At 45.7% G+C, this 16627-nt stretch overlaps 1 protein-coding gene across 2 annotated transcripts in view; it reads left to right on the forward strand.

The window, feature by feature from the left end:
• The first annotated feature begins 1299 nt into the window (after positions 1 to 1299).
• Positions 1300 to 16627, forward strand: part of ADCY9 (adenylate cyclase 9) — a 92212-nt gene continuing 76884 nt past the window's right edge. For both annotated transcript variants that reach the window (XM_069030199.1, XM_069030200.1), the window contains exon 1: positions 1300 to 3462. In XM_069030199.1, the coding sequence (XP_068886300.1) occupies positions 1764 to 3462 (1699 nt within the window). In that variant the 5' untranslated portion in view covers positions 1300 to 1763. The remainder of the gene's footprint in view (positions 3463 to 16627) is intronic.

Below are 16627 nucleotides of genomic sequence, written 5' to 3' on the forward strand. Positions count from 1 at the left end.
ACCATATTGTGAAGCACCATGTCCACTAGTTTTTAAAACACTTCCAGGGATGGTGACTCCACCACTGCCGTGGGCACCTTGTGCCAGCATCTGACCACCAGTGAATAAATTTTCCCAATACCCGATCTCAACCTGTCTCAGCACAACTTGAGGCTGTTTCCTCTCATCCTGTCCCTCGCTCCCTGGGAGCACAGCCCAACCCTCACCCCACCCTCTTGTCAGAGAGTTGTAAGGTATGAGAAGGTCCCCCCTGATCCTCTTTTTCTCCAGGCTGAGCCCTCCCAGCTCCCTCAGCCACTCCTGGTGCTCCAGACCCTTCCCAGGCCACTCTCCAGCCCCTCAATGTCTGTCTTGTCTAGAGGGGCCAAAAACTTACCCCAGAATTGGAGGTGCCACAGCACAGGGGATGGTCACTGCCCTGATTCTGCTGGCCACAACATTACTATTATTACATTAGTGCCCTTGGCTTTATTTTATGGAATGGTGTGGTCTTTAGAGAAGGGACTGCAGAAGAAGGACGGCTGGAGCGAAGTGCTTTGCTGGGGAAGGCTCACCCGGTAAACAGTAAATGGGATTCAGGGAAGTAGAAGCCATAGCAGGAGGAACTGGGGCTGGAGCCGAGGGGCTAAGAGGGATGAGGTGGGATCAATTTGTGAACATCACCTGTGAGCAAGGGTGAGGGATGCAGAGCTGGGAAGAAGAGAGGGAGCTATAGCACCAGCAGAGAGAAGCCCTGTGAAGAAGGAAAGCCACGGTCCATCTGCGAGGAGAGATAATGAAACCGAGGGAGCGGGGCAGGCGAGATAGCGTCAGCCATAAACAAGCGGAGAACGAGGAGAAAAATAATCCAGCTAGTTTGCAGCGGGGCTCAGGCTCAATTGTTTGGTGAAGTGCGTGTTGTCTGCGCATGGCAAATGTCAGCCGGTGGGGAGGGCGGTGGCGGGGGCAGCCCGGGAACCCCGGCGCCCGGCCCCGCGGGCTGTCCCCACTAAGGGGCTGCCCGGCTCCTGCTACCCCTCGCTGTCCCGTCCCTGCCTCACGGAGGGTGCCACCATCATCGCGCCCATCGCTCTCTGAGGGGACCGTCCCCACTCCCGCCCGCGCCCCTCGCACTGAGGCGGGAAGTGTGTGGTTGGGGGGGGGGGGGGGGGGGGGCGCGCTCCCGCCGCGCCGCCGCGCCCAATTGGCCAGCGGGGGCGCGCTCCCGCAGCCCCCCCGACCCCCCCCCCGTGCCGTGAGGAAGATGGTGGCGGCCGCTTGAGCGCGTCCCCGCGCTCCCCTTCCTCCCCTTAGACGGGCGGGCGGGCGGAGCAGAGGGGAGCGGCTGCTGCTGCCGTCCCGGCTGGGCGGGCGGCTGAGGGCGGGAGGCGGCCCCTCGGCGGCGGCCGTGCGGGGAGGAAGCGGCGGGCAGCTGCAGCCGACATGGAGGAGCGGTCCCCTCCCGGCGGGGGCCCGGCGTCCCCCCCGCGGGGCTGAGCCAGCGGCCCGCCCGCCCCGCGTCTCGGGAGGGCTGCGGGGGAGCGGGGCCAGCGGCGGGTGGCGGCAGCCCCGGCCCGGCTCGGCCCAGGCGAGGGGACTATGCGGGGCTGCCCCGGCGCGCTGTGTGCGGAGCCCGGCGAGCAGCCGATCGCCGCGGCGCTGCCCGGCCGCCCCTACGCGGCGGGGACCGGAGGAGACTAGAGGAGACCCTGCGAGGTGCCAGGTGGCTTCGGCAATCCCAGAGACCCAAGTCCGGCGCGGGCTCTTGAGGAGGAATTAACAACATGGCTTCCCCACCGCACCAGCAGCTGCTGCATCACCACAGCACCGAGGTGAGCTGCGACTCCAGCGGGGACAGCAACAGCGTGACGGTGAAAATCAACCCCAAGCAGCACCAGGGCTGCACCTCTTCTAAGCACTGCAAGTACAGCATCTCCTCCAGCTGCAGCTCGGGGGAGTCGGGGGGCACCCGCCGAGCCGGCGGAGCGGGCGGCAGTGGCTCCGGCCTCCGCCGGCAGAAGAAGCTGCCGCAGCTCTTCGAGAGGGCCTCTTCCAAGTGGTGGAACCCCAAGTTCGACTCCAACAACCTGGAGGAGGCTTGCATGGAGAGATGCTTCCCGCAGACCCAGCGCAGGTTTCGTTATGCTCTCTTCTACATCGGCGTGGCCTGTCTGCTCTGGGGCATCTACTTTGGCATACACATGAGAGAGAAACAGATTGTTTTCATGGTGCCGGCTCTGTGCTTCCTCCTGGTATGTGTAGCGTTTTTTGTGTTCACTTTCACTAAGACTTATGCCCGCCATTACGTATGGACTTCACTAATACTCACCCTCCTGGTGTTTGCTCTGACCCTCGCTCCGCAGTTCCAGGCTGTGAAGCCTGTCTCAGGAAGTGGTGACATGTCCAACCGGACTCCCCCGGCAGATCCCACAGACACTTGTCTTTCTCAAGTGGGCAGTTTTTCTATGTGTATTGAAGTGCTCTTGTTGCTTTACACAGTGATGCACTTACCCCTGTATTTAAGCTTGTTTCTGGGACTGTCGTACTCGGTCCTCTTCGAGACCTTTGGCTATCATTTCCGTGATGAGAACTGTTTCACACCTCTGGGAGCCGGTGCGGTTTACTGGGAGCTGTTGAGTAAAGCCTTCCTGCACATCTGCATCCACGCCATCGGTATTCATTTATTTATCATGTCCGAAGTCAGATCAAGAAGCACATTCCTGAAAGTGGGGCAATCCATCATGCATGGAAAAGACTTGGAAGTGGAAAAAGCCCTGAAAGAGAGGATGATTCATTCTGTTATGCCAAGAATAATAGCCGATGACTTAATGAAGCAGGGGGATGATGAAAGTGAAAACTCCATCAAACGTCATTCCACCTCAAGCCCCAAAAACAGGAAGAAGAAGCCCTCCATACAGAAAACCCCCATAATATTCCGTCCTTTTAAAATGCAGCAGATAGAGCAAGTGAGCATTTTGTTCGCAGATATTGTTGGCTTCACGAAAATGAGCGCCAACAAATCAGCCCACGCCCTGGTGGGACTCCTGAACGACCTCTTTGGACGCTTTGACCGTCTGTGTGAGGACACTAAATGTGAGAAGATCAGCACTTTGGGAGACTGTTACTACTGCGTGGCTGGCTGCCCTGAGCCCCGGGCAGATCATGCCTACTGCTGCATCGAGATGGGCTTGGGGATGATCAAAGCCATCGAGCAGTTCTGCCAGGAGAAGAAAGAAATGGTGAACATGAGAGTCGGTGTTCACACTGGGACAGTCCTGTGTGGCATTTTGGGAATGAGGAGGTTCAAGTTCGATGTGTGGTCCAACGATGTCAATTTGGCCAATCTGATGGAGCAGCTCGGGGTGGCTGGGAAGGTCCATATTTCGGAAGCTACTGCCAAATATTTGGATGATCGTTATGAAATGGAGGATGGAAAGGTGGTTGAGCGCGTCGGTCAGAGCGTGGTAGCCGACCAGTTAAAAGGTACGTGCTTTTATTTTGTACTTGTTTTTCTTTTGTGACGGAACAGCATTGCCCCCGTGCCTGCTTTGTGCTTGCTGACTTGCAAACTGAACGTGTTTTACATTTAACTTTGTGTGCTGGTGATCACAGACACCGGGGAATTACAGGATAAAAGATGCCACAGAGAAAAGTGTGAAAGATCATCTGTGGAACTCAAAATAGGCTTTAAAACTCAGCGCTCCTTCTGAGAGTGTTGCCTCGTAGGGAGGAGAAGGTTCATGTGTTTGCTGTCTGCAAGAGGTTTTTGTTTTACTGTTGTGTGTCATCCTTTAATTCAGTAAGTAAACTTGTTAATTGACTTCATGTGGAATACAGAGAGCATATGTGTTTTGCAAAATTATGTATATCTGTGAAAAGGTTTTTTTGGCATCAGGAGAGTTGGGACTGTGAAGGCATTTGGGAAAAATGACAGCTGGATTCACAGAAAGAAATGAGCACTGTAGATTTGGCAGTTTGATATGGCAAGTTGTTGCAGTTTGGAGTTAGGCTGGAAAAAGTTACTCAGGTGGCTCAGTAAGCTGGCAGATGCTCTCATTTCTGCAGCTCGAAGGATTTGGGGATGAAATGGCAAATTTGCCTTTTAGAGAAGAAAATGAAGGATCCTTCGGTTCCCCTTGGTTAAGGGTCCGATTTTCATTTTTCCGCAGTGTTCATTTTGAAGTGAAACCCTTGGCTGCTTTCTAGCAGCACTTGGAGGCGCGTGCAGGAGGGTTGTACGAGCTGAGGGTTTAATTGTCTGTTTTGTCAAAGCTGTCTCTCTTCGGTGCCGTGCCTTTGTCTCAGAGAGAGATTGTTGTCTGCGGTGCTCATAGTCCAAGGTGGGGAGCAGATGGATCAAAATGGGAGTGGAATATGTAGCAAACCCTGTTATGCTCTGTGAGTTTATTCGTTCTGCTTGTAAAAGTTATATATATATATATATATATATATATATATATATATATATATATATTACATTTTATATATATATATATGTATTACATTTTTATTAAGTAAGCTGGAAAACTTGAGTGGAAGAACCTGAAGGAGTCATAGACTGGCGTTGTGATGGAGGAAGGAGATATTTGTGGCAACAAACACAAAAGGAGGCCAGGATGGTGGTAGAAAGGTCAGTGAGTAAGGACGTGGGGAGAGCACTGCAGAGCAGTGGTGGCAGTGGCAGCCACTTGCCCCTGGCAGGTGCTTGTTTTGATGTGACACAAAAACTTATTTTTGGTGAGCGAGCTGTCCACATGCATACGGCAGCGGGAGGCTTATGGCAAGCAACGACATCAGCAGTGACATTGGTGCCTGGGAGCCACAGGACTGGAGCAGATGTGTCTCCCTGGGCTTTGGCTTTCTGTTTAGCTTCTAAAAATACAAATTCAGTTAATTTCTTTGAAAAGCATTGACACTGATGTATTTCAGTGGGAGTGTGCTTTCAAGAAAACAGCATCAGACGTAACCTCGTTGTTACTCTAAGATGGATTTTGCTGTTCTAATGAAAATAAATTGAACAGGTTGTAGAGAAACATCCCTGTGATATTTCCCTCTTCCATGTACCTTTACAGCCAAATGCAGTGCAAAGGCTGTGTTGTAGCAGCAAATAAAATTCAGTATTTTTGCTGCATTTATAACTGTTCTCAATATTAATCCCAAACTGACATGAACTTAGTTGTGGAGACTGACGGTACTGCTCTTAAATTTTCTTATTTATTTATATTTTCTAGGAGATCACAAGAGCACTTTGTAGAGCAATTATACCACATGCCAGCAGTGGGTTTTTCTTGGTGTTTCTCAGACTTCTGTTCTGTCCTTGGTTGCATTTATCATGAGAGGGCACAGGCTGCTCTGCCGCCTCAGTACAGAGGTTTGGATTTTGCAGCTCTGAATGCCTTTCACAGCTCCTGCTTCATCCAGGGTACTACAGATGGACAAACTGGTATGCAGTCTAGATAAGATGAAGTTTGCTTTGTGAACTGACATTTAGTGGTCTCTTCTTACCCTGAAATGTAGCTTTGAAAGCGTCTGGAGCATGTGGTAAGAATTACTTTAACAAGGAATATGGGTTGGGCTTTGCTTTTTCCCCATTTCCCTTCTGTTTTTTTTTGTGGAGCTGTAATCAGCTGCCATTTCTTACCAATGTCTTATGCAGTTACAGAAATCAGAGGCTGTGTGTACTTCTAAGCCAAGCAAACCTCTGCCATGACTGCCCTTAGCCCCAGGTTTGTAGCACACTTACTCTGTTCCCTCCCGTGCACAGACCCTCAGGGGACGTGGTAGGTAGTGGGTGCTTCAGAGCTGCCCATTTTTTCCTGTTTCCTCAGAACTTTGTTCTGCAGCCAGATTACTCAGCTGACAGGTAAATGCCATCAGGGGAAAAAAAATACATCAAAGCCAATGATAAAAGCCATCAAACAGCAGTGCCACGGGCTGGTGTGTAGGACCTGCTGCAGAGGAGGGTTTTGTTAGGGAGCAGCTCTGAGATTTAATAAGGGAAACTGAGATTTCAGCTCTTAATTGATCTCTGCCAAGCATCTGCTCAGTTCTGTGAATGGAGGTGCTGTTAGGAAGCTTTGCTGTACTATTTTCCCTGAGAATCCGTTGATAGTAGCGATAGAGAAGAGGAAGTTTGTTGTGGTTGTTTAATTATGTCATACCTCGTACTCTATTCAAGTATAAAAGTGCTGTACAGATAACAGACATAAGCTTTGTTTCCCTACCAGTACTTCAATTCTCAGCTTCCTTTCAACCTCTGATATCTTAATTATATCCTATTTTTAATGCTGTATGTCTAGTATATTATCTCTTAATTGAGCTGCAGCAGTCGTAGCTATCTTTGAGGCTGAGTCAAAAGGAGCAAGTAAACTCTTCAAAGAGCAAAGTGGGAGGTGCCGAGCACACGGTGCCCACGTTCCACACACTTCAGGACTTCTACCTAACACTGCTCCTGGAGCAAGGTCTTGAAACAAAAGCACCTCTGTGGCTGGAGCACGTCAGGCGTGCTCCTGGAGCGAGTCCTTTGGCTCGGTTCACCCCGAAGGAATCCAGGTACAGCTCTCCAGTGTGCACCAAAGCAGGGTGTGGAAGAGTCACTTGGGCAAACTGCTTCAAAACCCTGCTCCCCATTCCATTTGGAATACTCAGGTTTATGTGCCCCAAGTTGTCCTAGTGCTGCTCTTCCTGTTTTTTGGAGTAGATGAGGCAAAACTTAATTACTTTCTGTTTTGTGGTTCACTGAAATCTTAGGATGGGATCATCTTTATTTCCTTCTTTGCTTCCTTGGCTCCTTAATGCAAGCAGTGGGGCCCTGGTATGTTCCCTCCTGTTTCTGATGGTGTCTAAAAGAAACCAACAAGGAGAGCTTGCCAGTGATGCCTTGCAATATTTTTGCCTGTCTCTGACTCCTCTATGTTTTAAGATTCCTTAGACCCATGTTTTCACAGCACCTGATCCCCTTGGATGTGAAGGGACTGCAGGAGAGCAGTGTTGGGAGTGGATTTTTTGAGGTCCACAGATAAACCCCAGCCATCAGTTCAATTATATCTTCCATAATAATTTCACTGTAGGATTTGAGACAATTCACTTTCTCTGTCTTCTTGCAGAGCTTCGTAGCAAATAAATTTATTGAAGATTATGGGATACTGAGAGTCACATAACGTAGGTTAATGTGTCCCTTTCAAGCTCCGGAGGCAGAGATCTCTTGGGATATAAAGAGTTCTGCTTATGGAAATATTTTTGTTTTGCTCTGTTCTTCTTGGTTGTTTGCATTTCTCTTTCTTGTTGCTTAGGAGGTCACAATATTGCTATTTACCAGCCAGCAACTCTTCCAGAAATACCAGGGTCACCGGCATCTTGTTTTTTGAGTGCTCAAAATACGTAAGCATGTTGGGGCAAGAATGCTTTCTCTGTGTTTATAGGGCATAGCACAGCAGAACCATGATTTCATTTGGGGCCTCTCTGTGTGCACTGATACCCAAAATAATTCCTGAACTTTCTGCAGCCAGACATCTCCTTGTTAAGTTTGCCTCAAGGAGTGGTTTTATTGCTGCATTCCTGTTAGAAACTCTTGATGATACAGGCACGATTTTCTCTCTTGATTTTGTCCCTTATTTCATAATGGAGAAAATGCTAAGGGATTCTCTGTCACCTGGATGAGCCAAGGCTGGTGGCACAGGGAAGGTTGGCTTTCACAGCATTTACTGCCGGAACACCCTCCAGTTCACCTGTGGCCAGCAGTGGCTGCTCCTGATAAAGCTTATCAAAGATCTCCAGCTGATGTGCTGCTTTCACTGTTCTCTATTTCTTTTAATATCTGCTTTAATTTTAAACATTTCTTTAGTAATAAGTAAATTGGTTATAAAAGTCACCATTTTGCTCAATAGTGAAACCTTTTAGTCCATGAGTAGCCTGGCTCTTTACAGGGTGGCAGCCTGTGACCCAGGGGATGCTTTTCCCATGGCATGTGGGATACAGCTCTGCTTGGTGACTTGATACTCCACTGCTGCTTCATGTTTGGGTTACAGGGAACACGGCAAGAGTGTTCCTGAAAGACAAAAATCTTGGGTCAGGTTATGAAGAGAGAAATAATTGAGTTTTTCTTCCATTCCTCCCCTCCGCGGCCAGTCAGGGGAGAGCACGATCACACCCTGACAGCACTGGAGTCTTCCCTGCCTGCCCTGACTCCCTGTCCTTTACCAGCACTGTGCACAGAGGACCTGTAGCTGTCGTGTGCTTCTGGAAGTTCAGAGGTAGATGAAAGATCAGATGAAAGTTTTCCTTGGCTTTTTGAGCCCAGCCTGCTGGGCACAGTGTAAATCTAGAAGGCTTGTGCTTGTGCCAGCAGGATGGCTCTGCAGAGAGCTCTGCAGATTCAGCTTTGCTCTGGGGCTAAGGGCAGCTTTAGTCTCTAACAAGTGAGGGGTTTGGAGTCAGTGAGGGGGGTTAAGGTGCTTGTCTCATGTCTTGCCAGCTTCCATGCAGGTCTTTCTGTTCAACTTCTGTTTTCATCATGTTCCATAAATGTAAGTCTTTAGATACAGGCTTTTTATATTTATTGAACTGGCTTGTGACAGACACTGTGATTCTGGATTTCATGTGTTCTGATACTGATCTGATGGTCAGGCAAAAATAGACAGAAAAAATGTCCTTTTTTTTTTTAAATGGTAATTAAGTAAACATGTATGTATTTCTACCTTCCCACAAAGAGAATTCTGAGTGCTGACTGTGACAGAAAATTTTAATGACCAGTCAATTTATCAGCTTTACATAATCTGACCTATTAACTGTTGTTGAGGTAGCGGTTCATGATCTTATGTGTGACAGTGAAAATAAAATATCAAACACAGGTTGACTTCACTCCTGTATTTCAAAAATGGAAAGTGTTCAGTGACAGATAAAGAATAATAATTAGAGGTAATTTGCATGAAGGCATATTGCCAGGGAGAAGCAAATTCTACATTGATTTAACATTTTGACATGATCTGTAATTTTACTATGTAATAGCATAAAGAAAAGGAGGTAAATAGTGAGTATAGTAGCTCAGCCTGGTTCTTGTCAAGTCTTCACTCTGTGAAGATGTCTTTAATAGCTATAAACAAAAGAAAGAGCTTGGTAGAAAAAACTAGTGATTATTGAGCTTTCCAAATATGACTTGATGAAATGACATAACTTTTTCTCTAAGGGAACCTGAGTTTCTGTGCAGGTACTGCTCAGATTGCTGCCAGACCTGGACAGGAAGGTCATAATTTCTCCAAATTTTGAGGAAGATTTTTTTGAGAGTCTCATAGTTTTATTTGTACAAAACCAAGTAGAAAAAAATCTCTCCATTAAAAATATTCACACTTCAGCTGGTTTTATTATTTAAGGGAAACCTGGATGTTGGTGTTTGAAGCTTTGAGTTTTGATAACTTGTTTACAGGCTAATTTGACTGGGCACAGTGAAAAATAATTTATAAGCATAGTTAGAACTCCTGTAAGATTCTTCACTTTGAAGGGGATGGAGCCTGACCCTAACCATACGCTTTGTTTAACAGCGTGGGCTTCTGGTTTCAATTCTTCATGTCCTGACACTAATTAATAAATAAGTCAAGGCAGTACTGAGGGTCTGGTTGTCAAGTATTGCAGCTCCACCTGTTTAAGCCCTGTATGAACACTGTGGAGTGAAGGAACAGTTTCAACAGACCTTAAAACGTTTACATCCTGCAGGAGCTCAAGTGAGCATGGCCACATTGGAGCTTCATTCCAGAACATGGGAAAGGTGAGGGCTGAAATCTCAGGTCCTGTGATGCTGGAGGGGCACCATGGCTTCTGCTGCATTCTGTGATCGTCATCTCCAGTCTTTCACCTGTATTTCTGTCTTTGGTTTTCCCCAATCTGGGTGCATGATGTACACAGGTACCCTACAAATTGCAAATCTGAGCTTCCTTCTCCTGTTTACATCAGAAAATCTTCAGAGGTAGGAAACTGTTTAAATGCGAGAGATCGCCTTCTTTAAATAAAAGCCTTGACATGGTGCTTCTTGGGGAAAAAGATTGATGGAAAAGACAAAACAAAGTCAAAGACATGTAATTTATATTCATCTTCTGTCATGAGGAGGATGCATGATTTGAATGGGTTGTTTAAAACTCTCTTTGCAGTTATTTCACAATATGTACTTCATTTCTGCTGGCAGGCAAAGAATTTTAGAATTTACATTCACCACTTAAGAAGTATGATATCACTGGATTTCAATTTGCTGTAGATTGTCCTGGAATATTATTAAAATTAGGAAATTAGAATTATTTCCTACCATCTACAGTTAGTATGTAAGCTCTGTCTCTGTCTTGATCCTGAATCACAAGCTCACTCCATCCATCCTGGCTCTGTAAGGAGAGACAGCCATTCCTCTTTCCGTTACAGCTGACACTTGAAAATTCTCAGCTATTTTTAGATGATTTTCAATCTCATTTCTGTCCTTTGAAAAGAAAGGAAGAAAAAAAAATTCCTAGCCTTTAAATTTTTAACTTCCAGTGGGAGTTGCTTTTGCAAAGAAGCCAGCTAGTCAATATAGCCTCATTAACACATTTTAACAGGTTGTGTTATATAAGTTTGCATTATTGTGATGGCTCTTTCATAGGTTTGGAGGGAATTGTTGGAACTCAGTTTAAAGAAGAGCCGTGCAGGGTTTGAAAGTGTAGCTGCTTGCTTCCAAGTAATAATTTGTGAAAACATAAAGTGGCAGTTGGGAAAGAATCCTAAACTGGGGATGTACCATGGAATTACAGCTCGTTCTTTCCCTAGAGGTCATGTTTGGGCACAGCTTCTGTCTTGGGCAACAGGACAGATTTGGCTGGTGAGGTGGTTCTGGCAAGGCGTTTGTCAGTATTGGACTACCCCAGAAATCTTTACTGCCCTTTCAAGCCAAACTGTTTTCACCAAATTAATACTGTCTTTCATTTGCCCTCCCAAATGTTTTAACCTTGATCAATAAGCCCACTAGATATATGGTTTGAGGGGTTGGTATTTTTTCACGGTTCTGAAATGTCTTTGTGGAGGAACAAAATGTTCTAGATATGTTTCTTCAGCTAGCATCCCTGAGGATCAAAATCTCCCTCTCAACTGCCTGTAAATTTTTTGGGTTTGTATTTGCTACAGTAATTTACTGTGTGAATTCTTGGCAAACCATCTAAATAACGATTATATTGCAAGTCTTTATTTCACTCATAGCACTTACTGTTCCTCTTGTTGCACGTCTGAAACTGTTGCCTTCAACTTGACTTGATAAATTTAGAAATCACATTGCTGTCATAAAGTAGCATTACTTATAAAATCTCCAGAATTGGCACAGTGCGGAAGAACTGGCTGAATAAAGTCCACTAGCTTGGTGATGGGATCCTTCCTTCTGCCTGCTGCTTAACATGTGCAGGAACATGCAAACGAAGGAAAAGTAACATCTTTATTATCTGCTCATGAAAGAGCAGTTTGCTACCTTTTGGTTTTTTTTCCTTCAGCTGAAGTTAACTCAAATCCGCTTCTGTGGATGTCATCACAGTCTGGAATTCCCAGAGCTGCTGCTGGGCACATGATTCCATAAACCAGAGGTCCTGCCACTGCAATGGGGGCAGAGGGGCTGTGCAGAAAAGAGCCCAAAAGCATCCAAATCCAGCTGTCTCTGTTTGTAAAGACTTAATTTCCTTCCAGTGTTAATGATTTGTGGGCCTTGATAGGAAGACCTTCAAAACAGAAGGGGAAAAGTGGAAAGCAAAACTAACTGGTAAACAATATCACTCATATTAACAATTATTTGTATGTTTGAAGAGACAAAATAGTTGTAGTTTCACTGCATTTAAATGCACAATAAGCTAAAAAAAAAAACCAAAAACCCCTCAACAAAGCCCACCTCATAAAAAAAAGTGAAGTGTATAATTTAAATAAAACATGCTATGAAACATTGACACAGACTACAGGAAATGTATGAAAACTTCTTTTTCTGATATTGGATGCTTAATTCTTTAAGTTCATTAGAGAAATGAGGATGTTTGAGTCAGAAATGGGATCTTTTCAGTTTTTAAATGTGCAGCTTTGCTGTTTGACTCAGATGCACGTGCCTCAGAGATGGAGTAGGAGTTAATTTTTGGTTGTGCTGTTTTCAGAAGACCTCCCTGGGAAGCTTTTCCATAGATGTTTCCAGTAGTTCTTGGAATCAAATTCTTGCCTTCTTTAACTCGTGTTTAGTGGACACTTGAAGTGTGTCCTGTAGGTACTGAGTGTCTCTAACCTCTGACCGACTTGGACGAGTGTCCAGCCCATAAATCTCTTGGAATTGCTCACAGGAGCAGTGCTACAGGCAGGATGTAATGAGGAAATGTTCCTGTAAGGGCATTATTTGCAAAGAGACCAGGTACAAGATCAGCTCCAAATTTCCTTTGTTTAGACAGTATGATGCTTGGGAAGAGCCGTTTCCAGCAGGTCTGAGTTTGGCCCGTGCTTGGAGAAGAAGTGGCCACAGGCTTCCAGGGCAGGCATGTGGACTCTGCGGTGTCACACACAGTGACTGTGCACCAGCAGATAACCAGGCTTTGATCCAAGGCTTTTCTAGCCTTTCCCATCTATTTCCAATTTTTAAAACTTGGCTCTTATTTGGAGTGGGTGCAGAGGAGGCCACTAAGTTGATTAGAGGGATGGAGCACCTCTCCTATGAGGAAACAAAGAGGGAATGGGGAATGTTCATCTTGGAGAAGAGAAGGCTTTGGGGTGATGCAATTGTGGCTTTGCAGTACCTGAAGGGAGCTGACAAGAAACATGAAGAGAGACTATCTACAAGGGCCTGGAGGGACAGGACAAGGGAGAATGGCTTCCCACTGCCAGAGAACAGGGTTAGATGGGATATTGGGAAGGAATTGTTCCCTGTGAGGATGGGAAAGCCCTGGCACAGAGTGCCCAGAGAAGCTGTGGCTGCCCCTGGAAGAATCCAAGGCCAGGTTGGATGGGGCTTGGAGCAGTCTGGGATAGTGGAAGGTGTCTCTGCCCATGGCAGGGGGTGGAATGGGATGGACTTTAAGGTCCCTTCCAACCCAAACCATTCCATGATTCTGTGAAGTTGTTTGCATCTGTCTGACTCCCTATTTGGGACTGACCTTGCTGGTAAGATAAATGTTATGAAAGAGATTCTCTCCCATGTACATATGAGTTAGTAATGAGACAATATGAATAGTGTTTAATGTTTTACTTGCTGCTTGGCAATGTGGCATCATCTAGAAGCGGAGAGTGTTCTTAAAAATACCACGTGAGGATGAGAAAATTTATTGTAAGTTGTTTCATAATTCCAATAAACCATTTAAGAGAAACATACACACCCCGTGCCTCACCCGAGGTTCTGGAATCCTTAATGATCAGCAACTGAATTTTTCTGCTGAGAATGTTGAAGTAACATATACGTCTTTGGTTATGAAACATTGCTGCTGCTGGAATTTGCTGTGGATACAGATATAAACAAAAGGTCTGCTAGTCTTCAGTGAAGTCATGTTTTCTTACCTGTGTCAGATACTTTAATTTGATATTTGATGATAGTTTTCCACAAATAAGTCAAAAAATCTTAATTTATGTAAAGGTGTTGAGCTCATAGAATTGTGGAATGGTTCGGGTTGGAAAGGACCTTGAAGATCATCCAGTTCCTGCCTTGGGCAGGGACACCTTCCACTATCCCAGGTTGCTCCCAGCCCTGTCCAGCCTGGCCTTGGGCACTTCCAGGGATCCAGGGGCAGCCACAGCTGCTCTGGGCACCCTGTGCCAGGGCCTCTTCACCTTCACAGGGAAGAATTTCTTCCCAGTTATCCCATCTAACCCTGCCTCTGGCAGTGGGAAGCTGTTCCCCCTCCTGTCACTCCATACTCTCTCTTTCCCCATGTATATGTGGATCTATAAGCATTTCAGTAACTGTGTGCACCCTTAGAATGTTTTTTTATGTGAAAATGATCCGAGTTGTTGTCGCAGTCTGTTATTTCTTCATAATCAGATGCTTGAATCGTGTTTAGTCAGCTTGGAAAATGTGTTTAATTCTTGTAGCACAAATGGCTGCGTGTTCATGAACTGGTGACACTTCTTAATAAAAGTTTTGCTTGGCTCTATTTAATAGGGAGCATCATAGAACTTACCAGTTGGTAATGGGAGGTGGGAGCTTCAGGACATCAAGAATGCCATTTTTTAAATGTGAAGGCAGAGGATATCAACAGGAAGGTGGTGGTTTCCGAGCCCTGATGAAGCACTGGGATGATCCTTTTGCTTTGTTGCTTATCCCTGCTCAGGGATAGAGCAAGTTTGGCCATGGCTGTTTGCTGATCAGGAGTCAGGAATGATTTTGTGTCCATAATCGGGTACTGAAAGTGAATCAGACCATACGGGAGGCATTTTTATCAGGCGCAGTGTTTTCTGTATGTTATAAAAAACGCGTGCGTGATGCGGCTATATTTAAAATGGAGTACATCTGTTATGCATTTAATTCTTTCCAAGATTTCAGGAGGTGACAAAGTTGGAATTTGTCTTAAAATTCAGATGAAAATTTTGTTTTTCCAAGTTAGGAGATTTGCCTGCTCAACTTCCACCCTCACCAGTGCTTCTTTGAAGGAGTGTATTTGCAGAGCACTTAAAGAAACTGTATTACTTACATATTTTGGGATTTAGGTTGTGATAGGAGTTGTATGATCCTAATATCAGCCATAGCCAAGCATGCAGCCAAGATGGTCATAAATTACTGGGAGTTGTGCTGCTGCTGCTGTAATGGAGAGGGATTGTGCTGACGGGGCATTCTTTGTCTACCTCATTTGGAGCAGAGGATTTGTTAATTCTTGTGCTGCTTAGTAAGTGCAGGAGTTGGACCATGCCCCACCAGTGTTTGGGGCAGCTTTTGAAAGACCAGATACTCCGAATTCAAATGGCACTTGTTGAAGTTTACAGTGAGAGTTGTGTCACTTCAAAGAGGAGCTGGTTGGTTTTAACAGCAGAATTATCGATTTGTGGAAATAATGTGATTGTGTGTGTTAAATGTCATCTTTGGGATGTTATGGTAACACAACAGCCTGGGTGAGGGAAATACATAACACAATTCAGGAACTGCATTTAATATACATTGAGCATGCCTATAGCTTGTCTAAATAAAACAGCTTTAAATGTAGCCTATGACTCACTGATACAAGTAAAGCAAAATGTTGCTCTAAAAGTCTTTGCTGCTGTATTTAGGTGATTCAGTATTAAATCAGAAGAATCACAGCATGTCTTGGGTTGGAAGGGACCTTAAAGCTCATTCACTTCCACTCCCTGCCTTGGGCAGGGACACCTTCCACTATCCCAGCTTTCTCCAAGCCCCATCCAGCCTGGTCTTGGACACTTCAGGGATCCAGGGGCAGCCACAGCTTCTCTAGGCAATGAACACAAAGAGTTACACTGTAAACACAGATTTTGGGGTCAGAAGAAGGATGGCCTGCAGTATTTATGAGAGTTTCTGTTGCCCTTCCAATGCATATATAAAATTATAACCCTGCTGCAAGGACTGTTGGAGGAAAATTTTATGGAGAATGAGCCAGTGAAGTGCAGCTGGTATTAGATGGTCATTGAAAGGGTTCATCCTTGGATATTTGTAGACTGAGGCACCTCTCAGGCAAGGAGCACTATTGAACTAATTCAGCCTGCGCTGCTGCCTGGGCTCCTCAGGTGCTGAGGAGCCACTGGGGCTGAGCCCCAGTCAGGTTTGTGTTCCCATAGTGACAGCAGAAAGACTCCAGTAACCTACTCCATGTGCGCTATCCTGCTCCACACAGCTGAGGGGCTGCGCATTATCAAGGAAGGAAAGAAGGTGAGGCAGCCTGAATTCATGTCTTGGCAATGCTTGAGCAAATTCTGCAAGGATTCCATCCCTGTGCTGGAGCTGGTCATGGCTCTGTTAGAACCTTGCAGGACAAGGAAACAGTTCTCATTTTCTAAGCTGTTTCTTTTCCTCATGTGACTTTGCCCTGTCTCTTAAACTGAAGGAAAACACTCCTTACTTTCAAGAAAGCCTAAAATAAATGTTTTGATTTATATACATTTGGATATTTCTATATTAATGTGTAGCTGAATTGTGATAAATGGGGATGAAATTTTACTCTCTACTGTTTACTCTTTCCTTTGTCAGGGGATAAAAATCTCTCACACTGGCACTGGAAAGATCACCAGGTATTTGAGTAACTGGAGTGGATTAAAGGTGTGTTACTTGTGCACAGATATTGCAGTAAAGGGTGGGTCAGGTGCCTGGTTTGAAAACTCTGTTATAGAGTCCTTTAATTTTCCTAATGAATAAACTCCTCATCGGTAGCTGTGGAGCCCCTTCCTAAAACTCCCTTGTCTACACATTTGACTGTCTGCAGATATAAATTTTCAGCCCGTGCCCATTCAGTAACCTGCCAGAGGAGGTGGGTCCTCCATCCAACTCCACTTTGAGCTCTTGTTGGGTGTCTCAGGGGCTGTTTTGTGGTGTTCTGCTTGCTCTAGCAAACTTCTAGAAAACCATGCTTCAATTTCCTGTTCTGTGAAGTGTAATTGTTGCCAATGTGAGGAATTTTAAATGTGACACCAGACCCATCCTGAAGATGTGGCAATGAAGCGTTGCCTTGCTTGAGATTTCTACTGTATATTC

Source organism: Aphelocoma coerulescens, chromosome 14, assembly GCF_041296385.1.
Source record: "Aphelocoma coerulescens isolate FSJ_1873_10779 chromosome 14, UR_Acoe_1.0, whole genome shotgun sequence".
Taxonomy (NCBI): Eukaryota; Metazoa; Chordata; class Aves; order Passeriformes; family Corvidae; genus Aphelocoma; species Aphelocoma coerulescens.